The following is a 24619-nucleotide window of genomic DNA, read 5'->3' on the forward strand; positions in this document are numbered from 1 at the left end:
GGATTTGGAGCCTTTCATCCAAATCGGACAAACTCCATCTGCTTTGTAGCAGGGCTGTGTCCCAAATGGCAGGTGAGAACAGTGTTTGCTGAAAGCTAAGGACTACCAGCATGCAAAGAACCAGGCTCAGCAGAGGCAGAATCGGGTCAGTTGACGCTTTTATATACAAGAGAGACTCACAGCTTAGGGGTGTGGGTAAATGCAGCATTCCTGCAGCTGTGGCTGCAGGGAGAACTTAAATTATTAAGACTGCAGCTTTACACTAATGTTCAGCAAAACCTGACCAAGGCCTATTCAAAAGGTAAATTTTAAGCTTTTACAAAAAGTGGTTAGAGTGAGAATATGGAAGGCTGGGGGGATTCAGGAGTCACCTAAAGAACAGATAAAGGCCAGTTTTCCTTAGGCTTGTGGGTGGCCATGTGCAGCTGCAGGGGAGAGAGCTCAGCTAATTGTGTGAGCCTTGAGTTGATGGTACTCTGCTTGCATATTAATTATGGTATATCTTTCCTCAAGTTGAAACCTGCTCTTTTCAGAAAAAAGAGGGCTTCTTCCTCTTCCCCTCCTCCCCAGCATATCATTTGGGGGGGGGGGGGAAGGGTTGGCTTTAAGCTACACATGTGGTTTTGGGCTAGATGCTTTGAGAAGCTCAACTCAAGCACAGAAAAAAGTTTTCAAGGTGGCTTTAATCATCTTCACTTGCTGCCCCAATACTGTACATGCAGGTACAAGCCAATGAAAATGTGAATACTTCAGTTTTTTCCTCCTTGGGAAAACTGGCTAAGAATATTTTACAAAAGAGCGTGCACCCTCACAGCCATCAGTCCTGCTGCAATATAAACCACAAAAATACAAGAGTTTTACATTAAGAAAGACCACACACATAGAAAACATTACGTAACACAGGTATAAAATTGCCGTTTGCTTTTTTTAAATCTATTTCCATGCTCAAGTATCCATCACAAGCCCATCCCCTTGTCTTGAGCATGGAACTGGGGCTCAAAGGACCCCCTAGCTCACCCCTCTGCGGCATTTATTTTAAGGTGGAGTTGTTAAACTTAACGAATCTGTCATCAAAGCAAAGTTTATCACAAAATACGAGTGGGCTAGTGAAGGCAGCCAGATTTGTTCACGAATGCGGTTACAGCCTGGCTTCCAAAAGTACGAAGCTACCCAGGGTGAGTGTGTCGGTCCTGCGCGGGTTCTGCACCTAACTCTCCTTCTCCCCGTAGGTAACGGATGCACACAGAAGGACGCAAGGTTGGCATGTGCCACTCGGACGGTGAGATGTCTGCTACCTCTTTTCGGTAGAGATGGAAGGCTAAGCGCGTAGTAGCAATTGTGGCTAATGGAGTTTTGACAATCTCTCAATCTAATGGGACTCTCTTGGTTTAGGTAATTCTTTTCAATGGAATTTGTTGGGGACTTAAGGATGGAAAATGTAAAGTAGCATGGATTTCTGTGTCCTTGCGCGGCTCTATCGCTTTCTTATGATGCACCCCTGTCAAGACGCTCGTCTTCTGAAGCAGCTGCTGGGAGGAGAGAGGCTATGGTTAGAGGTAACTGCTTGGCGGAGTTCTTCGGGGTGCATCTCTCATTGCCTCGTACCTTTAACAATCTTGGACCTTTTTAATGTAAATCTTCTTTGCCAGTGTGTGTTAGTATTCTGCCCCCTCGTACTTCTTAGGGGGCTGACGCAGTTTAAAAGGCATAGGCTGTAGTTAAAGATTTGTAAGGTATTGGTAAAATCCCTCACGTGTCTTGTTTGGGAGTATAAATTCTGAATTTTTTTGATAGGATGAATGTTTCGGTTTGAGTGCTTCTAAAAAAATTCATTGGTGCTTTTCTCTGTGTGCTTATGTGGGTTTGGTTTTTTTCCTGGTGCCGTTAGTAATCAAATTCAAGGACAAAGTTCAATTCAAACTTGGAGCTGCTACTTTACCAAGTGTTGTTACTAAGAGAGATGTATATGTTTTTATATTTGAGGTATAAACTTCTGAGATTAATGACAGATTCTTGAGTCCTGGACAATATCTTCAATTGCCCAAGTGCTTGTTCATCGCTTAATTTTGAGGTGGGGAGTAGGACAACATGATGGGGAAGATTATTTAGTTTTAACTGCATGAAAAGATCAAGCCCTTTTAAGAAAACAAGGCCACCAACTTCAAAGTGCTAACATTCAAGAGGCATCCCTGGCCAGCTGGGTACGAGGAGGGGGGTGCTGCTCCATCCAGAGGCCCTCTGAGATCAAGCACTGCTTCACAGTTCTCACTGCAAGTGTTAGGGCAAAGTTCCCTTTTTTTCCGCGAGCACTGGGATCTAGCAGCTATGTACAGACAGCGATCCTGTTAGGGAACGGGATCGGTGTTCGATACCTGTCCTCCCGCTGGAGGGACACCCTCTCTGCCTACTTCTGACGCTCCCCCTCTCCATCCACACCACAGGCAAAAGCTTTAGCGAGGGTTTGCTGCTCCTCCAAGAGCAGCAGAGCAGCAGCACTGTCCTCCGCTCGTCACAGCCGCGATGCTCGCCTCCTCGTGGGAGGGGAGGACTGGTAGGGGAGCAGGGCTGCAAACACCCGCCTGCGTCGGGCTAAGGGGCAGCCTTTGGAGCGCTGTGTATCTACGTGCTTTTTAACAGGAGAGACGAGAGGGGGATAGCTACTGTCCAGCCGGATCATCCCTCCCTCCAGAGAAGCGCCCTGGCCTCTTGCTTGCCTTGCCCTTCAGCTCAGCAATCAATAGTGCAAGTGCTAAATGAAGCAGAGGTTGGGCTCGCAGGAGCCAGCATGGGAGCAGGTGGTAAACGCACACCCGATATAATTGCTCTTCATTGCACAGTTACAACGAAAAATAACCTGAATGTGATAGAGTGCACTAAGCGCTGGTTCTTAAAAAAAAGAGGAAAAAAAGGGGGTTGAAAAACAAAAAAGAATGAGGTATACCAATAACCGGAGCTGCAGACAGGCACAGTGGTCGCGCCAGCTCTCGGGTCTCGGTGGCAGCTGCTGAACCAAGCTGCTCTCTTCTGGATTCCTCGATGCTGCTGCGCTCCGTTCTGGTGTCTGTGCCCGAGGCAGATGATCGGGGTTAAACAGTGTGGCGGTTATTCAGACAGCAAGACAAACACTTAGGCCCTTTACTGTACATTTTTCCAAGTCTACTTTTAAAACCTTCATCTTCCCCAAATACGGACCAGCTCAGTTAAGGTGAGCGTTATTGTCACATCTGGTCACCGAGTCGGTTTTGTCCAACTTCAGCTGCGTTACACGTAGCACATCCTTACCCCACCAGTTCCAATGCTGATTGCAGACGCTTCTTTTTCCGTAGGGAGTCTTTTCTGCAGCCTTTCAGCCTTCTCTGTAGCTCATAAACATAACTCGTGCACCTCTAACAACCAGCCAAGGGTTGGGGTGTTTTCTCTGCTTGTGAACACGAAGTAGAAGGAAGACTTCCAGTTGAAACAGCTTTGCTAGAGAAACATTGGAGCGGGCCCTCATGCCTTTGGCACATCACGGGATGCAACCCTTGTGTTTACTGAAGGGAATTTTACAGATCTGTCTGGAGGCATGAAAACCCAAAGGAAAGCAGAGAAAGCTCTTAATATCTTTTCCATCTGTGATGCAAAACACATTTAGACTTTGCATTCAGCCATCAAGAAGAGTGGTGCCTGAACACCGTTCCTTGACCTTTAAAATGCAGTTATTTTCCAAATCAGTAACCAAATGCAGACCCTTAAGGAAGCTTACAGATGTGCATTGTCCAAGCGTTTCGCATCAATCTGGGAAGAAGTGTCTGAGTCAACTGGAAGAAAATAGAAGGTGGACTCTTTAGGCCTGAAAAAACATCGCCGGTGCTGTTTTTGTAAATGGTCTTCTACTAGTAAAGACCCTTAAATTGTCCTTACTGCTGCTGAGTATTTGCAAGTCCACTTAAACAAGCAAAGGTATTTAAATGTGTTAACTCCTCTCACGTGCACCGATCTGCACAAGCACGTACAAATACAGGCTTGACTTCTCAAGTCCCATTGCTGCTAGAGCAGTCGTGTAAGACAGGGAACAGAAGCGATTCCCTATCGGCGAAGGGAATCCCGATCCCACTCCTGTAGGAAATTCTGGTCTCGTATTTGCAATCGAGAGCTACATCTGTAACTGCTTCTGAAGAAAAGGTTTTAAGAGCTGGAAAAGGTGGCCGTGGAGGGAATGCTGCCCACTGTCTCAGTCTGTGGCATTTTCCAAAGCCACTTAATGGGTTCGGTTTTCTGATTGCTGGCCAGGTAGTTGGTTCTGTATCTCACTTGATTTCAGGAAAGCTATGTCTAAGCATCCTCCCCCCATGCTTTCAACAGTCCGTGACGCTGATGAAACAGGAGTTAATTTCTGAGGGAGCCCAGAAGCCTGGCCCACTTTCTGGTACCCTAGAAAATTTTCAGTCGCTCAGCTTTGGCAAATAAAGCCCATTCCAGGCTTGTAGAAAACCCAGGGATAACTTAGGCCTGGGCATGAAATCATGGAGTGTTTTCTGTGCTTTGCTGCGTGGCCGAGACACTTTTTCTACTAGCGTTTAGGGGATGTTTAAGTATCATTTCAAGGCTATTTGGCAAAATCCATCCCTGTTACTCAAGTAGGGTGCCTTGATTCTGACACCAGCATCTACTGTCAGCTGTGCTGTGGTGAGGTCTTCTCTGTCTCGGGTGGGTGCTGCTTGCTGCTCGCTCGCTGCTGGGAGTGCTGGGTATAAACCGGGCTGCAAAGCTGATTCAGTTTAATATTAATTATTCTTTCTAGGGGAAAATATCTGGAAAGTCGAATGGTTTGAATTTCCTTTCCTGATGGAAGGTGGAGGAAAGGGAGGAAATAATCTAATGCATAATACCTAGTCAGTGCAGCCACCTTTTGCAAATCATATAGTACATAAAAAAAAAAGTGCCCTTTGCAATAAAACATTCCCCCAGAAAAAAACCTGGAGTCCAGAAGCCTGTGGTTTTTTTGGTGTGTCGCGTGTAGGAAGCAGCTGGGTGTCTTGGCTTTGTTGTTCTTGTTGTTGGAGGAGGGAAAACATCCGACACGTGGTCTCACGCACTCAGACATGAGAGGGAGCTGATGTTGCCGTGTAAACGTGGCACACTTCGGTCTCTTCTCCCGTTTTAGTTTTTCCACACGAGTGTAAGGTGGGTCTTGACCCAGATGCTTCCCCAGGGAAGGGGGGAAGCCCCTGGGGGGACTGGAGGCGTCGTGCTGAAGGTGAAGAAGTTAAGGTTTCGATGGGTTTCAGTTTGTCGAGTGAGTGACAAAGATTTGAAGTCACTGGCGTGGTGGCTCCGGCTTGCCGGGCTCTCCGTGAGCAGGACGAATCGTTTCCATCGCGTTGCAGCAAACGAGGATACACCGCTGAGAAGGAACTGGGCTCCAGTTTGTTCTGACGTTAGCTCTGTTATCCACCAATGCATCCTCAGGCTATCGATGATAAAATATAAGCCAAAGTCTTTGGGTTTTCCATGTTCCTTGGAGTACCCAGGTGTGCCTTCCAGAAGATGGTTCTTTTCTCTGGATTTTCCACGTGCCAGCCAGGGCAGGTTTTTTAACTGGCGCAGAACCAGTGAGCCTTTTGCCAGACCTCGGGCATCAGCGGCTGTGGGTGCGCGCCCGGCTGTCCCGGTGTTCCCGCTGCTCTTCGTCCGCTTCTGTCCTCTATCGCAAGAAAAGCGTTACGTTGCTCGCGGAGAGGGGGAGCAGCGAAGCTCTGCGACTCGCCGGAGAGCGTTACAGCCAGCTCTGTGCTGGAAGGGGAAGGGGCGATGCTGTCTGCACGCCGGCGAGCAGAACACGCCTGCAGAGCTCCCTGCTCTGCCCACGCTGCTGTTCCACTTCCCTGCGGATGTGGTTATTGTCCTACCACAGGCAGATTTGTCTTTTTTTCCATTGAAATAGAGCTGGTAAAGCGAAAGCAAATAATGTTGGCTTGAAGGAGCAGAAAGCTTTTCCTCTTAAGATGCCTTCCCTCACGTATATTCAAAAATCCAGCACGCCAGGGCAGAGAAAGTTTAGGCTCATCCAGGCGTCACTGACCTCATATAACTGCTTCGTGCTCTGGAAGGAACGTCGTGTTCAAAGCATTGTTTATTCCTGTTTCAGTAGTCAGGGCACCGAGTTTGCTTCCTCAAACCGCCTCGGACTGTCCCTGCATCCCACGGTCCTGTACGTCGCCATTTAGCAGGAGCTCAGAAATCGGTGCGTATTGCTTGAAAAAGCACTTACCGCTCCAGCAGACGAGGATTTAATCTTTTACAAGGCAGGCGCTGGGGCCTGGAAGCAAAGTCCTCTCCATCCCCTGTCCGCAGCATCCAGCCTGCTCTCTTCTCAGAGGTCTACAGTGATTTTTGTTTGGTAAAGATCCAAAGTCCGCGATAGCAGCTGAAATCCCGTGACACGATGTCGCGAAAATCACGGCGGTGTTGGGTAAACCAGCCACCGAGCAGTGGAGTTTTGCTGACCCCCGGTTTTGGGTTTGTGGAGGGGACAGCTTCATCGCAACAGTCCTTTCCGTCAGGTTTGGTTTTGTTCCGTTGTGGCAACAGGTTGGAGCTGGTTCATCGTTCCCGGCGTCACCAGGAGAACCACGGGTTGGTTTTGTTGTGCTCTGTGCATTGTGAAATTCTCTGCTTTGCCAATAAATAATTGTAAAAAATCCCAACTGTGCTGTGGGTTGATTTGTGTTAAAGGCTGAAGGTCAGAGCCATCTGGTCGGTGAAAATTCCCCGTTAACCTTTTGTCCTCTTCCAGTCTCAAGACTGCTCATCTTTTGGTGTGTTGGATTTTTTTCTCTCTTTTGGAAACTGATCCTTCAGGACAGTCATTGTGTTAAGTATATTTTATGAAGAAACCAGAGTTTCTAGTGGTGTCTCCCCTGAGTATTTTCAGCAAATTTCATTAGGCACCTTCAAAAAAAGCTTCCGTAATTCTCGGTTTTGCTACAAGAACTGGTCCCTCAGGGGGAACCAAAATGCTGCTTTAAAAACAAACAAACAAAACATACAAACAAAAAAACCCAAAACACTCATCCTGATAACAAATTCAAAGCATCTAGTCCTTTGTTCGTAACCTCTCAGTCACCCGAATTCCAGATCAGCAGAAGATGCTGTTGAGATGTTCCCCTGTAGCGTACCAACAAGTCGAGAGTTAGAGAAAGGTGCGTCCTGCCGCGGGGTCTGGCAAACCCTCCGCTCCTGCCTGAAATTCAAGTATCGAGGAGAGCATCCCAGACCTGAGGAGAGCATCCCAGACCTCGAGCTGGCCCTCGCGGGAGGAAAGGGCTGGAAGCCAGACGATCAACCAGCATCACGGTACTCCTGCTCCGTCGGGTCACCTTCTCCTGACTCGAATTTTCACGTGAGGCATCACAGAGTTTCTATTTTGGGTCTTGCTTTGGCTGTACAAGACCACGGTCAGTGGTGAAACACGAGGATAAGACCAGCGTATGCTTAGGTGAGGTGAGTGCACCTTTTTCTGTTCTCTCTCGCTTTGGCAATGTCACTGGTCACAGGCTACGTGCTACCAAAAAACCAAAAAAAAAACCCAGAAAAATGGCCACCAGAAGAGCTTGCTCAGTGTCGCAGGATTTGTGTCGGAAAACGAACAAAGGGGAAGTGACTGGCAGATGTTTCCGGGCAATCCGGAGTCTCTTAGATATTGCAGAGTGAGTGTGTTGCTAGCACGTGGCAAGCTACATAATAGAAGATGCTACATTCCTTGAAAAAAAAAAAAAATAGTGCTGAGTTGGATTATTTCTGAGGTTTTTTTTCTTTGAAAAGCTACCTTTTCCTCAGAGGCAAGGAAATGAAATCGAAGGAAAAGAAACCTCGTCTACATGCTGCTTGCAGCGGCGCTGAACGACTCAGACCTGATGCTCTCACGGGGTGGTCAGGAGAGAAACGCGTCGCTTCGATTCCTTTCCGACGGGGCGATGGGACGAGGCGCGGTAACAGTCTCGGGATCGGTCGGCAGTCGCGGCCCTCGGTCTGCCTCACGGTAGGGTTTGTTTGGTTTTTTTCTTTGCTTTTCCTTCCCCCTGCCTCAAAACACACGGCCCTCGCTCCCTCTCCAACGTCCCCCTCTGCGCGCCGGGACGCGTGCTCGGGGAGGAGCGTGTTGAGAGCAGGTTTGTTTCGGGAAGGAGATTTTAAAAAAAAAAAAAAGGAAAAAAAAAAAAAAAAGGACAGGATATTTACAGCTATCCACTAACAGTTTTGGTAGGTCAGGATGTCTCCTTTCCCCTCCCGGCCTCTCCCACCAACCTGCCGCCTACGGGCAGGAGGGGCTGGTGGAGCTCTCCAGGGAGGACTGGGAGAGGCGGCGCGTCAGAGGTCCGATGCTGGAGTCGGCCAGCGAGGAGGTGGGGAAGAGTTTGTACCAGCCCGCGACCGCGCTGGAGAGATCGAGCTCCTCCAAGACAATCTGGGCCATCCCCATGAAGCACTTGTGGTCCATGCGCCCGTAATCTCCCCAGACGATCACCTGCGGAGCGGAGACGGCGTTAGGGGAGCTGCCCCGCTCGCTGGGTGGGAGTTTTGGGGAAAACTCAGCAAACTTAGCGTGCCTGGCTGGGAAGGACCCGCCATGATCGGGATGGGGAGGCTGCGGTCTGAAGGACAGCAGTGAGGACGCTGGGTGTCTGTGCCCTGTCCTTGCTCCCCTATTCCCTCCCCGTCCCCAAGCATCCGTGCGGGGAGTACGTCACCTGCAAGACTTTGCCCTGGGGGCTCTCCTCGAAGAGCAGAGGCTGCTGGTACGACGGGTCGCAGGTTTTCTTCACCACCTTGGTCTTCTTCTTGGCCAGGCAGACGCCGTTCTCCAGCAGGTAAACTTTCACGTAGGTGGCTGCGTTGACAAACGGGTGAGAAACACTGACCCGGAGCAGGCTCCTGTCATGGTCCCTGCACAGCGCCCGGCCCCATCGCTCCCCCTCCGTCCCAGACCCCCTCCGTCTCCAGCCACCTACCAGGGATGGACTTGGAGCCCATCTTCGGGATAAGTCCCCTGGCCTGGATCACCTCCACCTCCAGCTGCCCGTTCCGGTCAGCCATGCCGACGTGGACATCACCTAGGCGGAGGGACGAGACGGGCTCAGCACCCTCCCCAATGGCCACCTCCCACCGGGGACGGCCGCAGCCAGGCTGGTCCCCAGCAGCTCTCCCTTTTGGTGCTGCCAAAAAGCAGGTGGGAGATGTCAGCTCCGGGGCTGGCAGCCTCGGCACCCCCACACCGCCACCTGCTCCCCATCCTCAGCACCCAGCGCTCAAGCCCACCGAGCATCCCACCACTGGGTGCGTGATTTATCGTCAATTTGGAGGAAGGACAAAGCCGAGCTGATGGAAGACGCTTGGATTTGAGCAGCGGGGAGAGAACCGGGTGGCAGCCACCTCCTCCCCACCCTCCCTGCCAGCTCCATCCCACAGCAGCCTTGCAGGGGGATTTTTTCCCTCGTGATGGGAAAAGGGGCTGGGATTAACCAGGGCTGTGCCTTGGCCAGGCGATACCCTCAGCCCAGGGGCAGGCGAGACCCCAGGAAGAGCGGGAGAGTCTGGGACAGGAGGGGTTGGTGGCTGAGCACCCCACGGGGGCCAGCACCCACCAGGGCACTTCACTGGGGTCCTTCCCCACTCCCTGCGGAGGGGCACCTGCAGGAAAAAACGTGGCCGGGCGCCTCTTGAGCTCGGTGTGAAGTTGTTCTCCCACTTAGCTGTCCCGCTCGTACGTACGTACGTCCCTTGGCTGGCGGGTCCCCGTCGCTCGCTGCCTTGTGGCCCCGGGGAGGGGAGTGGGGACGGGGAAGGGGCGAGCTGACGTCCCGGCGGGGTTTAATAGGAGCGAGATGAACCTGGATGTTCTCAAAACACACTTGGCATTTTAACAGCAAGTCAGGGCCAGCGCCAGGGGCTGTGCGAGGAACCGGCCAGCGGGAGAGGAACGAGCTGATGCCGCGGCGGGGGAACGGCAGGAGCCGTAGGGATTCGGCGTGCTGCGGGCACTGCGGGACCTCACCCCAAGGGAAGCCGGTGGTGACCCCTCCCAGGGAAGGTCAGCAAACCCAAAGGGGTCCAACTGCCCCTGCCCTGCCCTTCCCTCCCACCGGGGGCTTATGTGGGGCCAGCAGGACCAGGCCCCTGTGCTGCGGGGACGGGGGACCCTGGTTACTGTGGCCCCCCTGGGGCAGCTCTCCCCATTCCCGGCAGCTCCGGCCCCTCAGCAGGACATGGGGCAGACACCTTGGTGTGCCCTCGGAGCAGCCAGGGACGCTCTGCTGCTGGCTGGAAATTCAGCCTTAGGGTGTGACTTTCTATAGCCATTTTGGATGTAAAAGGGAAAAATGGAACAAACCCCAGTTTTGTTGGGTCCCCTCTGCGGCGGGATGCTCGGAGGAGCTGATGCGCAGCAGAGGGGCAGAAGAGACCCTGGGGAAAGGCAGAGCTGCTGCTTCCCCCGTGGGTGTCCTGCCCCGAGCCCTGACGGGACGTTCCCTCTCCTCGCGGAGCCGGCAGCGGCAGCAGCAGGGCAAGGCCAGAGCATCTGCAAGCCATGCACCCGCCCAGCACGTGCTTAGCAGCGAGGGACGCTGCTGGGATCGAGCCTGTCCCCCGAGCCGGTGCCCTGCGCAGGAGCACACGGCCACTCTCCGCCCTGCAGCCCCTTCCCTCTCGCTGGAGCGTCCTCTTGCACAGCCAGCACCCGCCTCCCCGGGCAGGGCCCCCCCTCGGCCGGCACTCACCCATCGGCGGGGTGGCCAGTGTTTGCCGCCCCACCAGCTGGCCCGGCCCCAGCCCATCGAGGAAGTCGCTGAACTGGCTCTCAGCGCCCAGCCGGGTCGTGGGGAAGATGAACCTGCGCCGGGGAGAGCAAAGGGCTTTCGTGGAGCATCAGGCTGCCGGGTCTCAGGAGCAATCCCCCAGGAGCACAGGGAGGGTGTCCAGCCCCAGCGCCCGTCCCCCCGTGCCACCCCGCGGTGCCTTACGTGCCGTCGGAGCTGTTGCTGTTGGTGCTGCCGTCGGTGGACTCCCGGCTGCCTTGCCGGGTGAACCTGGTCCTCATCTCCACCGCGATGCCGGTCTCCGTGCTCCTCCGGATGTTGCTGCGCAGCTTTTTGGGGCCGCCCTCTGGAAGCCGAGACAGGGGGTGAGCCGGGGAAGCGCTCGCTGCCTCAGGACCCTCCTGCGGGACGAGTGTCAAACCCGACGGAAGAACCAGGGTGCCAGGCACAGCCGGAGCCTGCCCATGTGCTGCTCCCCACCTTCGGTACGTTATCCGTCGTGATTTATGCAGCCTTTCCCTGGGGATGAAACTTTGCAGGGCCCCGCACGGGCACACGTCCCGGTGCCACTCACACCGTGCTGGAGAGCCACGGGGTGCCCGTGCTCCCCGTGTCCCTGCAGCCCTCACTCAGCACCGATGCCACCGTGCCTTCACGTGGCTGCGAGCCCACCTGCACCTCAGTCATCACCTCCACGTGCTGAGACCTGCCAGGCTCAGCTCACGTGTGCTGACACCATCCCAGCCGCCTGGCCTGTGCTGCTGCACAGCCACCTCCCAGCTGCCAAAATCCCTGGGGCCCTGTCGACATGTGCCCATGTCCCTGTGCCGCAGGGACCCAGTCCCAGTCTGATCGGCGAAGTGTCCCTTTCTCCACGTGGTTACACCGTCCCCGCCACCACGCGTCCCAGGCGGTGGCAGATGGCAGAAGGAGGATCGTGGCCCGAGCATCCCCCCGGCATCGCCGGCAGCCCCGCGAGCATGCGTGTGCCAGCACCACGCCACGGCTGCTCCTGGGGGAGCCAGGTTTGTCTTGGTAATTCGGGGCTGCCGCCGTGGAGGTGTTGGCCTGATCCCGGCAGCACCCCGGAGCGGGCGCTGCTCACCTGGGCACCGGCAGCTGGGAGGGCCCCGGTCCTGCCGTCCCCAGCCGCGGTTCTGCCTGGCTCCAGCACTGTTTGCTTGGCTTTTGGGGATAATTATACCCCTTCAGAAACACCTCGATGTGCAGGGCTGGAGGGCTCCAAATTAACTCCTCTCTTTATAGAACATCTCCCGAATCACAAAATGCCAACAAGAACCAGAATTAAAAAGCAATAACTAGAGAAAAAGGCTGCACTAAAATGAGCTTTTCACTTCCCCCGCCCTTTAAAAAGCTATTTTAAGCATTTAAATATTTCCCAGAGCCAGACCATTTGACAAGTCCTTTCTGCGAGTTCCCTCCCTCCCAGCCCTGCAGCCAGGACTGGCCTTTACTGGGGGCGACGCTCAGCCCAGACCCCCTGCGCTGACAGAGCTCCGGCAACGTCCCCGCCTCAGGTTTGCAGAGGGTTTTGGCACCTGGAGAAGTGCCGGTGTGCCGGGGGGGGATATACGACAGGCTTTTTTAGGTGTCTTCATCAGACACGGGCAGCTAGAGCATTGCTTTGGGCAGACAGGAGCGTGCAGCTCTCCTAAAAGCAAAGGGGGGCCAGCAGTGGCGGGGGGCCGCGGCAGCTCACCGGTCTGGTTGAGCTGCAGCGTGCTCTTGCTCCACTGGGACAGCCCCACGATGGCCACCATCTTGGCGCCCAGGCTGGAGCGCCTCTTCTTGCTGGCGGTGATGGTGACGGAGTCGGCGCTGCCCCGCGCGCTCTTCTCGATGTTGTACATCTCGCCGCTGATGCTGGAGCTACGGATGACATTCCTGGCCGCCGAGGAGCTGGCATCCCCGTTGAACATGGTCAGCCACTCGCGCGCTCGCCGGCCCCGGCTCTGCTGGGTGGGATCAGCTGCGGGGGGAAGCCAGGGGACGCGTCAAGGCCAGCAATGGTGGGCGATGGCACCGGCCATGTCACCGCGCTCCCACCCAGAGCAGCCCCACGGGGATGCACGGTCCCCTGAGGCACTTACAAAGCCATGAAATTCAGGTGGCACAACGCAGTGGGACCATTTTTTCCCACCCATGGGGCAGGGGCTGGCGCAGGGTGCGGCGAGGGAAGGGGTGCAGGACCCCCGCATACCCACCAGCCCTGCCCCAGCACCCTAGGGCACCCGGGCAGCCCCTGACGGCCAGGAGAGACCCACCGGTGGGCAGAGGGCTCGGTGCATCACCAACCCACCCAGCTTGGGAGCAGGAGGGGACCCTGGGGCTTGGGGACAGCCCCGTCCACTCCCGCTGAAGGCATCCAGGTGAAATCACAACCAGCAAAGTTCCTCCCGTGCCTCTCCTTCTCCGAATCCCGGCTGCAGCATCCCTAGGTGCTGCTCCGGGCGTGCCTCTGCTCCACCCCGAGATGGCTGCCTGCCACGGGGGCTGGATCCGGCCCCAGCCCAGCAAACCACGCCGGGCTGCTGCTGGGGCCCACCGTGACGCCCCGGCAGCAGACGGTGCCTGGAGGGGCCCCGCAGATGTGCCGAGGGTGCCGGGGTGCCACGCTGCCGGGGACCGGGGCGTTCGCCGGCGGCAGAGGCTGCAACGCGGCTGCCAGACCTCCCGCTCGGCGCAGCGGTTGCTGCCTTCCCTTCCCCATGAATATTTAAACTCCAGCAGGATGGGAGCATCCATCTTCCAAGGAAAGGTGAATTATTAACTCCAGGCCAAGTGAAGCCACTTTATGATAATGGATGGAGGCAGCGCCTGGAAAAATATTTCTCTTTCATAAGAGAGAGACAGCCACAAACGTGGAGGATAAGTTATGGCCAAGAACGGAGGAGCAGGACAAGGCGGGGGGCTTCTGCTGCCCGCGGCCATCGGGGGAAGGAGTTTTGCAGGGGCACGGTTGGGCTGAGACATGATGGGAGCCGTGGGCTCGGCTCCAGCACCGCTGAACTTGCGGATTTACCAATTACAGAAGGGACAGAAACAGGGCTAAGTGGGCGATTAGTCATTAATATCATGAAGGAGCTCCCAGAGAGCCGCAGCCGTCCCACGTTTCCCTTCTGGCTGGTGTTTTCCTCCCCTGCTCTGCCCAGGCTCTCTCAGCGAGCGCGTGGCAGTGACCCACGATTTCACCCTCCACTCCTCGCGCCCAGCACTGCTTGCCGCTGAGTGGGACCCCAGCACGGCCGCTTGCGTTTGGCAAGATTTGGGGTGCGCCACAACCGTAGCACGTGCTTCCCCTCGTGTACGCGGTGCACGTGGGATTCTTCTGCCTTTGCTGATGAACAGATGCTTGCACGAGCGCTCACGCCCCTTGGATAAAGCCATTGGCACCGGGCGAGCACCAGCTCCGCGGCCCGGAGCTGCCCCGGCATGGCCACGTGCCGACGGGAAGCCGAGACAGGGGAGAGCAGCCAGCAGCGCTCACCCTACACTCAGCATCTGCTCGAGGAGGGGTCGGGGCCGAGCCACAACCTTTGGGACCTTTGGGACCTTTGGGACCTTTAGGATGAGCATTTTCCAACGTCACCCGCTGCTCTCTGGGCTCCAAACCCGCTGCGGCTGCTCTCAAGGGCTTGGGTTTCTCTTCGGAAGCGCCTGCCGTAAGGAATGGATCCCAACCACTTCCCCAGCCGCAGCCCCAGCGCACCCTTGGTCGCACGTCGCTCCCCTTCCCCGTGCCTCAGTTTCCCCACCTGCAAACCCGATGTTAGTCTGTGTCTAAACAAACGCGCGTCCCTTCCCTCGAGGGCTCAGCTGGGCGCAGCGCCCAGCTCAGGCCTCTCCACGCGGCGTTACGGGCAAGAAGAGCTGGGGCACAACCAAGCCCTGTTATTTCCATGGCCAGGAACACACAAAAGGCTCCTGCTGCTGTTTTCCCTGCTCGGCGCTTCAGCCGCCAGGAAAGCTCCGGGCTCTGGTGGAAGCAAATTAGATCAGGAGAGCACAGCGCTAATGGGATCATTTCCAATGCAACACACAGAGGGATAATCCACCGCAAAGGAAGGGGAGCGCAGGCTCCTCAGCCCAAAGGAAGGATTTTCTTTATCCCGCCTGTAATTTTACCCCTTATCTCTTTTCACAATCTGCTCCTGGCCTCTGCGGGAGCGGGTGCAGGATGGGGAGATCGGGGAGGTACCCGGCGCTTGTTGCTGAGCCGAGCTCGGCCGGAGACCGTGCCCAAGCACCAAGAGCACCGGCGCCCACGGCTCCCACCGCCGAGCTGGCCTCGGCACCGCGACAGCATCCTTGGCCAGCACAGGCAGCCCTGGTGCTGCCTCTCCCCAGCTCCCTTTCCCCAGCAGCGGGTGGGGGCTGCAGGGAACAGCACCAGGTTTCCCTTCACCCCCGGCTCTGTATTTTATTTATTCTCTATATTGCAAAACACCGGGATTTTCAGAACAAGCCAACGCACAGCTGCAGTAGCGGCTGGATTGCATGCAAGCCCCCTCCTTCCCTGCCATGGAAGCACAGCCCCGAGCCGCCGGGGTGGGGGGCAGCGCCCGCAGCCCCCGCCAGCGCTTACCGCCGCCACGCACCGTCCTTGCGGGAACCGACAACAACCACCGCGAGTGCCGAGAAGTTCTCCAGCGAACCAGCCCCGATTTCCCGGCCAGCTGGGATGGCTGCGGGATGCACGGAGCCACCGGGCACCGGCTGAGCAGCCAGGAGAGGTGTCATGGCTGTAGCATCCCCCCGGCTGCTCCGCTGCTCAGTGGACACGCAGCCAGCGCCTGGCACCGATGCACAACGTGCAGACAAGCACGACCAGCGGGAAAATGGGTTCCCTGTTGCATTTTGATCACTGCTGTGGCGCAGGAGCCCCAGTGAGGCTACCGGGGCCGAGCCCTGTGCTCCCCACACTGGCACCCCGAAGGAAAAGAGGAGACGGAGGCATCTTACCGCCCTGCGCCGGTGGAGGAGGACTGGGCAGTGCCGGCTCCGCTCTCCCCGCCGAGGAGGCTCAGCCCCCCAGCCCCATCCCCGGCTGGAGACGGAGGGTGACGGGTCTGGTTAATCTTTAAAGGGTTCTGGAGAGCGGGGCTGTGCCGGCGCTGCTTCAGCATCTCCTTCAGCATCTCCATGGTTACATCGCTGACCCAGTTCTCCTCCCAGCCCCAAGCAGGGGCAGAGCGGTCCAGCGGGGTGGGATGCGCCTCAGCGGGGCTGGGGGTATCCCTGTGCCAGGTTTCAGGTGCCCGATGGGCCCACTGCATCTCCCAAGCCAGGTGTCACGGACCTGCCAGGGGATGCCGGAGCCGGGAAAAGTGGGGAGCAAGGTGGCACAGAGGGTGGGGGGTCACGGGCGAGCCCAGGGAGCCGACAGGACCGTACAGTCCCGCTGCCAGTGCATCCCGCTCACCAGACGGTGTCGGGGGCCACATGTGGCAAGGAACAACGCAGGGTTGCAAGGGAGCCCTGTCCCCCAATATCCCCCTGAGATAGAAATGGGGGGAAAAATATTGATGGGAAAAACTGGGTGCTTTGACAAAGGCTCTGGGGAAGGAGGGAGGAGTCCAGTGGGTGCCCCCACGCAGGTGGGGAATGGCCCCTGACGGCGGGTGGGGAGAGGAGGAGGGAGGTGATAAATGAGCACCAGGTGGTGGGGCTGGCTGGGATGCCGCCTCGCCAGGGAAGGGGGCAGAGGGATTCTGGGGGCTGTCAGCTCCCTGGAAGCCTCCAAGGTGGGTGTCCCTGGGAGAGACGGGGCTGAAAAGCCCCGGCAGCGGGGCAGCAGGTCCTCTTGCCCCCAGGCTGCCCCGGCCCCTCGTGCTGGGGCTGCCTACAGCCTGGAGGGAGAGCACTGAAATGCTGCTGACGTCTGGAGCAGGTAGGCCCTAAAATCAGCACTTTTGGGGAAAGAAAAGCTTGTTAGAGCTCCTGCTACGAGGCCCTGCCAGTCCTGAGCAGGGCACAACACGCTGGGGCAAGCCACGGCAGCCCAGCTCACAAGCACGTGCTCCTCCTTGTATTGGGAAGTAAGGCAAGGGCTTGTTTCCCCTAAAAGTACTTAATTCTAATTAATTGCTTCAGGTTTGATAGGCAGTTGCTCATATAAATTTAATTGCCTGGCAAGAGGTACAATTCAGTGCACATGAACTGAGAACTTGCAACTCCAGCTACTGGAGTTACGTATCTTATTGCTCAGGCAGGTTATAAAAGTTATGTTCTGGCTGAAACACGCTGGAGGCACAGCATTAATCCTCCTGCACAATCTCCACGGGAAAAAGAAACCTTGAAATTAAAGGATGACTCTGAACGTACTTCGTTTGTGGGAAAAGCGGAGTTTAGAGGGGAGAAGTTTGGATGGGGCCGAGCCAGGGCTGCGCTCGGGGATCCTGCGGGAGCAGCTCCCGTCCGAGAGGGCTCCAGCCCACGCCAGCCCCTGCCCGTGCACCTGGAAAAAGGCCTGACTGTTGTGCGAGCGAGGTTCAGCAAGCCTGCGCCCGGGAGGAGGAGGAGGAGGGCACACATGGCAATCCCGTGGCATGCTCCTGCCGGGCGGCTCCTGCCCAGGTGGGAGCAGGAGGACAAGAGGCCGGAGCTGCTCAGCCGCTCCATCCAGCATCGGAGCTGCTCTCCGGGAGGGATGGCAGAGCAGCACCAGAACTGCTTGTGTCGGCAGTGCTCCAGCACACGGGGCTTTGCCGAGAAGGCGACCGCGCAGCCCGGTCTGTGGCAGCCGGAGGTTTTCCACCGGGGTGGGAAGTGCTGGTGGTCACGGTGTGGGTGAAGAGCTCCGTCCCTTGTACAGACCTGCCGATGGGATGGCGGTGACAGCGGCCAATGCTGGGGCCTGGGGACATCCCGACGGGCTGAGAGATGGCTTCATGGAGACCAGCTCCTCCAGCGACCCGAGTGACGCATGGCACCTCTCCTGGGACAAGCAGTGGGATGGCGTGCCTCAAGCCTGGGAGCGGGTTGGGTCTCAACAGCCTCTCTGCTGCGGGCGCTCTCCTCTGCGCTGCCGTGCTGCTCCTTGCACATGGATGGACCGGGAGCGACAGATAACTGGAGCCGCAGCCCTGCCTGGGGTTCTCCAGCAGTGACAGCGTGACACGCAAGAACCGATTGTCCCGTGCCGCAGCGTGCGTCTTCCTCGACCCCGGCTGTGTCCACACGCACCTTGCCCACGGTGATTTCCTTGCCATCCCCATTCACAAAGCCCAGGGCTGCCTCCAGCCAGCCTGGGTGCCGCAGCTCCAGCAGAAGTGATGCTCCTGGCAGACGGGATCCATCCGGGAGCACCGTGACAGGGAACCGAGTATCTCCGGGAGGGACAGGCAGGAACACGGCATCTTCCTGCACCCACCTCGCGGCCCTCTTTCAGTGGGTGTGGGAGTGTGGGAGCTGGGGACGCCCATGTCTGCCCCTGCCTGGTGGCCTGATCATGGGCTAAGCCCCCTCCGAGACGCCAGGAGCCCAGGGCCAGTGCCCTGACCATGCCGTCCCTTTCCCCCATGTCCCTGCGTGACGTCTGCCGCTCGGTTAAATCAGATCTGTGCTGAATCCCGTCGTTTCCTAGGCAACATAAAAGAATCAGAGGAGCAAAAGCCACCCGGCGGGCCTGTGGCTGGGGGACGGCCAGCTCCCACCGAGCCCAGCTTGCCAGGTTAGCTGCCCGGCGGGCGAGGGCTCATGGCACTGCGGCAAGTACCGGGGCATCCCTGATGGTCTCATCCCGCAGATGTGCTGCCTGGACCAGGCTCCCTGGTGCTGGTTTTGCCCATGATGGGCAGCTCGGGAGGGAGCAGGACCTCGCTGGGGACGTGCACGAGCAGGCGCCTTGGGTAGCGTGATGCTGCAGCCATGCGGCCCCAAAAACTGGGCCACTTCCATGGGGAGGCAGCGGGGATGGAAAAAAACAGCCCAGGGCTTTTGGTGGCCCCCGGGATGGGTCAGGGATGGCATCCCCTGTGCTCAGACCCCAACCCCTCACCTGGTGCTCGGGCACTGAGGGCTTGCACCGCCAGGACGGGGCCGGGGCTGGTACCAATCTCCACCGGCACGGAGGGGCTGTGGAAAGGAGCTTTTCCCGTTACCCAGCAGCCGCTGCCTTCCTGGCTGCACGGCTCCGAGCTCTGCAATGCAGCTCACACCGCTCGTCTGCTGTGTGTGAATCCCATCAATATTTCATGGAGCTGCTTCCTCCAGGGGAAGGACTGCTATCAACTCTGGCTTTCTGCTGCTCCTACCAGCGCTCCTCTTCTTGCAGGGAACATCTGATTTCCTTCCACCGGTGGCCAGCATGCAACAGCCCCCCCTTTCCCTCCCCTTTCTGCATTAGCAAATATTGCTTTGCCTTTCAGGGGCTCTGTATCCCACATGGGCAAAGAGCTCGGAAGTCCCCTCAGGTTCAAATCAAAGTACTGACCGTATTCTGCCCCTGGCCGCTTGAGCCTGCCCGCAGCAAAGGTGCCCAACGCTACAGCCCTGTGTTGGGCTCCCCGGGACCAAGCCGCCGGCCCCGTAGCTCCAGGATGGGTGACCAAACCCACCCACACCCCCCGTGGCCCCCTCCCAGCTCCATGTCCAGCTGCAGGATGGTGAACGTGGCCCCGTGACAGCCTGATGCCAGCAGCCCAGACCCTGACCAGCTGGGTCTGATCCACCCTGCCTGGCCGCATCCAGCCCGCAGGTCCCAGCTCGCTCCAGAGCCCAGCAGGAGCCGGGGGTAAGGCAGGCTGTTTGCAGAAAAAGTTGCTTTTTAAATGCTAAGGCTGCACTATTATAGCAAAGCTTCTTAAGGGATCAGCAGAAAACTTGCTTGCCGTAGGAAGGCTTCTGTAAAGCCAGAGTGATGCCAAGAAATGGCGGGAGCCTGAGCACTGCCTGTGGCAAACACCCATCGCTCTGCCGCGGTCTGCACCTGACCTGGCGAGAGAAGCCGGGGCAGCGATCCTGGACCGGCACCGGCACCCGCGTCCCCAGCAGAGCGGGAGGACAGGCCGACGCGGCACTGGAGCGGCTGCTCCCGGTAAGGTGCTGCTCACCGGAGCACACGTGCCTCGGCTGGGGAAAGGGGCGATGCACGAGTGTGCCAGGGTGAAGGCCAAATGCTCTGGCATCGCTCTACCACCCAACAGCTAAAATAGGTGCAGTTCACTATTTGCAGGCTGAGAGACCTCCAGCTCCGGGAGTCCCTTCGCCACCGTCTGCGGGAAGGGTGAGGAGCCTGGGGGGGCTCCCTCCGCGGTCCAACACAGCATCCCGGGGCAGGCGGGGAGCCCCTGAACCCGGCAGGCAGCGAGCACGGTGTGTCAGCGGGGCTGTCAATCCTGCACTAAATCACTTTAAAATAATTACTAAATGAGCCTGTTTCCCTGCTATTTGAGATGCTGTGACAAAACATTTTAAGTGCATTGAAACAGATGTAAGGAGATGGTGCCGCACGGCTTGGGTTTTAATAAGCAGGAAAACTGAGTATTTTCATAACCTTAAACTGCATCTTGCATCAATGCGATGCTTCCCATAGGGCCATGGCGCAGCGAGAGCAGGCGTAAGCCCACAAAGGGCCCGATCCGCACGGGCTGACTTGGCTGAGCTCGAGGGGCAGCAGAGCCTGCGGAGGACGGAGTCGGGGTCTGCAGGGAAAGCTGCTGGGGATTTGCCTCCCGATTTGGGGTGCGAGGGGCCAAGCAAGGGGCAGACCAACGTGCCACAACCTCATCCTCTGTCCACGTCCCACAAACGTTATTGCGACCGGTGCTGCGAGGACGGGGCTGAAATGGGGACGAAGCGAGAGCCCGGGAGCACCGTGCCCACCGAGAGCAGCGCTGGGATGTGGGAGGCAGCAGGCGTTTGCCCTCGCAAAAGGATGTCGGAGAAGGTACATCGCTCTTCGGGAGGGATGCGTAAGCACAGCAGAAGGGCTGGCTTTCAAGAGGTGTTGATGTAGAAAGAAATGGGCACACGTCTAAACTGGGGCTGCAGGCGAGAGGCGCGGGAGCAGCCACTCCGCTGCTCGGGGAAGGGGCCGTGCGATGCAGCTGGCCGTGCCAGGGCTGGTTCGGGCAGGCGGCCCCTCGCCCTGCGGCGGAGGGACGGCCCTGGGCTGCTGTGCCTGGCAGCAGAGGCGCTGGGTTTGTGCTGCAAGCGAAGCCCATCCCGGTGCCGCTGGCCCGAGGGGATCCGCAGGCTCCTGCTCTCAGCACGCTGATGAAATAAGCAGTGCAGCCCCACGGGATGCTCCCTGTGCACCAAGTGATGCAATTCAGCCCAGGGCTAATTGTTTTGCTCAGCCTCGAAAGACCCCCCGCCATGCTTCCCAGACCCCCGGGAGCAGGCACTGGCCATCACAGAGCCCGGCACGGCCACCACCTCCCACAGGGACAACTCTGCAGCCTGGTGTGAGCACCCACCCGGTGGCCCAGGCCCTGGGGACCATTTCGAGGCGCAGAGCAGCCATGGCTCCGCAGCAGCTCAGCAGACGCGGTGGCTGGCCAGGCCCGTGCCCGATCAGGTGCTTCCCCGCTGCGGGGGGCAAGCGATGCCCACGCTGCCCTCAGGCTTCTCCCCCCTTACTGGAGCCCCAGTTATAGTAAGCAGGGAGCAGTGCAGGGGCCTCTGCCCATCCTGGGGCATCGCTTCATTCCTCATCAGTTCTTTAACGGATTTCCCTACAGGACCAGCCACAGCACCTGCCCAAAACACCACGGAGGGCAGAGCGGGCTCTCCGCATCGAGCAGAGTCAAATCCATGTACGAACCACAGGCTGGAGACACCGGGAAGCCGGAGGAGAGGTGAGCGCCAGAGTTACGTGCGCTGCTCAGTGCGAGGATGAGGCCCTGAAGCAAGCCCTCCCCAGGCAGGACCCCCGCTTTCGCTGGTCCCTACCCCAGTTTCCCCAGCAGTGGGGACTAGGGTGGCTGGGACAGGGGTTGACGTCAACGGGCTTTCAGCGGGAATGATGGATGGCACGGGAAAGCGCTCCCGTTCCCGAGCCGCTGGCTGGGAAACGCTGCCCGCCGCCCCAAGCTGGGGAGGACTCCGGTAAACCGGCCCCGGCAGCGCCTGGCCGGGGAGCCCTCGGGGACGGAGGAGCCCTCGGGGATGGGGGACCCCGGCCGCAGCCCCCACGCTGTCGGTGCAGCGATGTTTTCGGGGTGTTCACGTCTCTGCTCAGAGCCCAGGGTATGTTTTAGGGGTGCCTGGTGCACCTCGTTGGCAGCCGTGGGGTGCTGGGGGAGCACCAGGGCTGTCCCACCGGGGGTCGGGACCCCTCTTTCCCCCCCCCCCCCTCCGGGGGCTGCCGGAGCTCCCGTCCCGCTCCTCCCGGGCACCGCATCCGCGACGGGCATCCCCAAAACCACCGCCCCCCCGCCCCTGCCGCCGCCGCGGGATGCTCCGAGGCAGGTGCAGCCGGTGGCCGCGGGGATCGGGGTTGTCGCCGTCCCGGGCTCCCGGGAGCGCCCCACCCCACCCCGCGCCGCCGCCGCGGGCACTCACCGCTGCCGCCGCCGCCGCCGCCCGGGCCCGCTCCTCCCCTCGGCCCCGGCGGGCTGCTGGGAGCGGCGGGCGGGGGAGCCCCGGGCCCGGCCCCGACGGCCCGGGCTGCCGCGGAGAGGGGCCGGCGTCCCCCGAGGGTCCGGCCCGCGGCTGCCGGGAGCCCCCAAAAAGCAACCGGCCGCGTCCCGCTGCCAGCAGCTGCGGGCTAAGAGCTGTCAGCTGCACCCCAAAAACCACCGGCTGGACCCTACACCCATCAGTTGGATCCTAAGGGCTGCTGGCTGCACCCTACACCTGCTAGCCAGACCCCGAGAGTCACCAGCCAAATCCTACACCCATCAGTTGGACTCCAAGAGCTGCCAACCTGACCCTTCTCCCACCAGCTGGACCCCAAGAGTGGCTGGCCAGACCCCACTACTATCACCCAGACCCCAAGAGTGGCCAGCCAGACCCCACTACTATCACCCAGACCCCAAGAGTGGCCACCTGGACCCCAAGAGTGGCCAGCCAGACCCCACACCCATCAACCAGAGCCCCAGGGCTGCCCACGGGATGGCGGGAGCCTCCAGCCAGACCTGAAGCGCTGCCAGCTGGTCCCTGCTCAGCCTGGGTGGCCGCGGTGCCTGCTCCTTCGGGAACATATAAACTTCCCGGCTCTGATCCCTTTCGGTTGCCACCAGAGTGTGAGCGTGGCCCTGGCGGGGGGACAGGGACCGAGGGGCATTTCTTGTGCTCGGGTCCCTTCCGAAGGAGAAAGTTGGAGCACAGAGGCAGCCCCGGTTCCCGCGCTGCCCTTGGACTCACCTTGGCTCCTTGAATACAAACACTAATTTCTCTCCAAGCAGCGTCTCTTTTTACTCATGGTAAATTCCTCCAGTGCTTTCCCTGCGTTGCCTCTGCAGGCTGTGCACGGCGGCTGACATGGAGCCACGTGCCAGGAGGAAACCCTCCTTCGCCGATTTTAACTCTGTCCCTCCCTAAAATAACACTGGGCTTGGATTTCCCGGTGGGTGGGCTCCCCACCCTCGCCGTGCCGGGGGTCCCGGGGCTGCTACCGGCATCCCGAGCTGCGGGGAACCACTCGGCCCTTGTGGGCAAAGCCTCCGCCGGGTTCCCTGTATCGGGGTCAGGGCCTGGGGGGTGATTTGGGACCACGACCCTGAGGTGGGTTGGTGAGTACGATGCTCAACGGGCATCCATCGGTGCAGGGAGGATGGGGGAAAAATTCCCCCTGCGGCGGCTGCTGGAGGGGAAGGGGATGCCAGGGAGAGCCGGCATGCGGCAGGTCCCGGCGTCGTGCACGGGAAAGCTGGTTAAGGAGCAGGAATAGCTGAAAGAACTAAATATGGAAACTTGGATAAAACATCGCTGAAGTAGGGAGATGGTTTCCTAACAGAATTCAAAGCATATAAACAAACTCAGGGAGGGAGAGAGGTTGTCTGGAGGGGGCCTTTATGGGTAATATTTAGAAAAACTAGCTGAAAATATCTCAGTAGGGAAGGCTACTCCATCAAAGCAAACTTCCAGCTTTGTGGGGAAAGTGTCAGTCCTGGGAACATATTGTTTCAGGGGAAGAGATAGCGAAAACACGTGCCTCGACGGTGAAAAGCCTCTCCTTCTAACGTTTTTGTTCCAACTGCCACATATCAATGATAAACCATGAAGTTTCATGGCAATACTAATATAATCATGACAAAGTTTTCCGTTCGATTGGTAGGAAACTTTCTGCCCGACTCTGGTCTTCTGCTTCCCCTGGCAGGTTGCTCCGAGATCCCTCACTGACCTCCCGCCGGGAGAGACTCGGTGGCTCATCCCCGCGCACGCGGGGCCGGGGGTGTGCGGCACCGACAGCCCCCGCAGCCCATCCCCTGGGAAGCGCTTCCCCGGAGCGGGATGGACAAAAGCCCCGGCCTTGGTCTTGCGTTGGGATCCCATCAAGGTTCTCCCATCTCTAATGACTTAATTCCTTAAGGAGCTCAGCTCTCCGGTTTGTCGGCTCCTCACCACTTCTTTCCGTTTTGGTTTTGTGCCGGTGAAAAGGGGGTGGTTTAACGCGATTACTCCATAAAGCCCACATAAGAGGATTCGTGGGGCTCGGCTTTACGGCACTGCAGGGGCTATCGGCAGCGCGTGGTGCAGGGGGACGAGCGTGCTGGCCGTGGGTTAACGGAAAGGGTGGAAGAGGCTTTGCAAGCCCCGCCGTCGTCGGCACCCCAAACCGTGGTGACCCCTGGGGTTCTGCAGACCCCGTGGGTGCCATGTGCTGCCTTTACCCTGCCTCTGCAGGGCCG

The 24619-nt window shown here is 58.2% G+C and overlaps 1 protein-coding gene across 4 annotated transcripts; it reads right to left on the reverse strand.

Annotated features, from left to right (window-relative positions):
- Window positions 1-140: 140 nt before the first annotated feature.
- RIMS3 (regulating synaptic membrane exocytosis 3) lies at window positions 141-23231 on the reverse strand. 4 transcript variants are annotated; one of them, XM_087760606.1, is made up of 7 exons: window positions 15783-16135; window positions 12520-12789; window positions 11004-11145; window positions 10761-10873; window positions 8994-9095; window positions 8733-8872; window positions 141-8509 (listed from the first exon to the last, which is right to left on the reverse strand). In XM_087760606.1, the coding sequence occupies exons 2-7, from the start codon at window positions 12737-12739 to the stop codon at window positions 8297-8299; spliced, it is 930 nt and encodes a 309-aa protein (XP_087616732.1). In that variant the 5' UTR covers window positions 12740-12789; window positions 15783-16135; the 3' UTR covers window positions 141-8296. The 4 variants fall into 4 exon arrangements, with proteins under 4 accessions (XP_087616732.1, XP_087616730.1, XP_087616731.1 ...); XM_087760604.1 differs by lacking the exons at window positions 141-8509; window positions 8733-8872; window positions 8994-9095; window positions 15783-16135 and adding an exon at window positions 23133-23231 and having other exon boundaries at window positions 10186-10873; XM_087760605.1 differs by lacking the exons at window positions 141-8509; window positions 8733-8872; window positions 8994-9095; window positions 15783-16135 and adding an exon at window positions 22329-22366 and having other exon boundaries at window positions 10186-10873.
- Between the last annotated feature and the right edge of the window lie 1388 nt (window positions 23232-24619).

This window comes from Nipponia nippon, unplaced genomic scaffold (genome assembly GCF_047370975.1).
Source record: "Nipponia nippon isolate SJK-2023a ecotype South Korea unplaced genomic scaffold, ASM4737097v1 scaffold_23, whole genome shotgun sequence".
Classification (NCBI taxonomy): Eukaryota; Metazoa; Chordata; class Aves; order Pelecaniformes; family Threskiornithidae; genus Nipponia; species Nipponia nippon.

Bases quoted from the DNA above. Each gene is read 5' to 3' on its own strand.
- RIMS3 (XM_087760604.1), bottom strand. From the start codon at position 12,739: ATGTTCAACGGGGATGCCAGCTCCTCGGCGGCCAGGAATGTCATCCGT. The intron at 11,146-12,519 runs GTGAGCTGCCGC...CTCGGCTTCCAG, and splicing joins GCTGCAGCTCAACCAGACCG to AGGGCGGCCCCAAAAAGCTG. The intron at 10,874-11,003 runs GTAAGGCACCGC...TCCCCGGCGCAG, and splicing joins AGCAACAGCTCCGACGGCAC to GTTCATCTTCCCCACGACCC.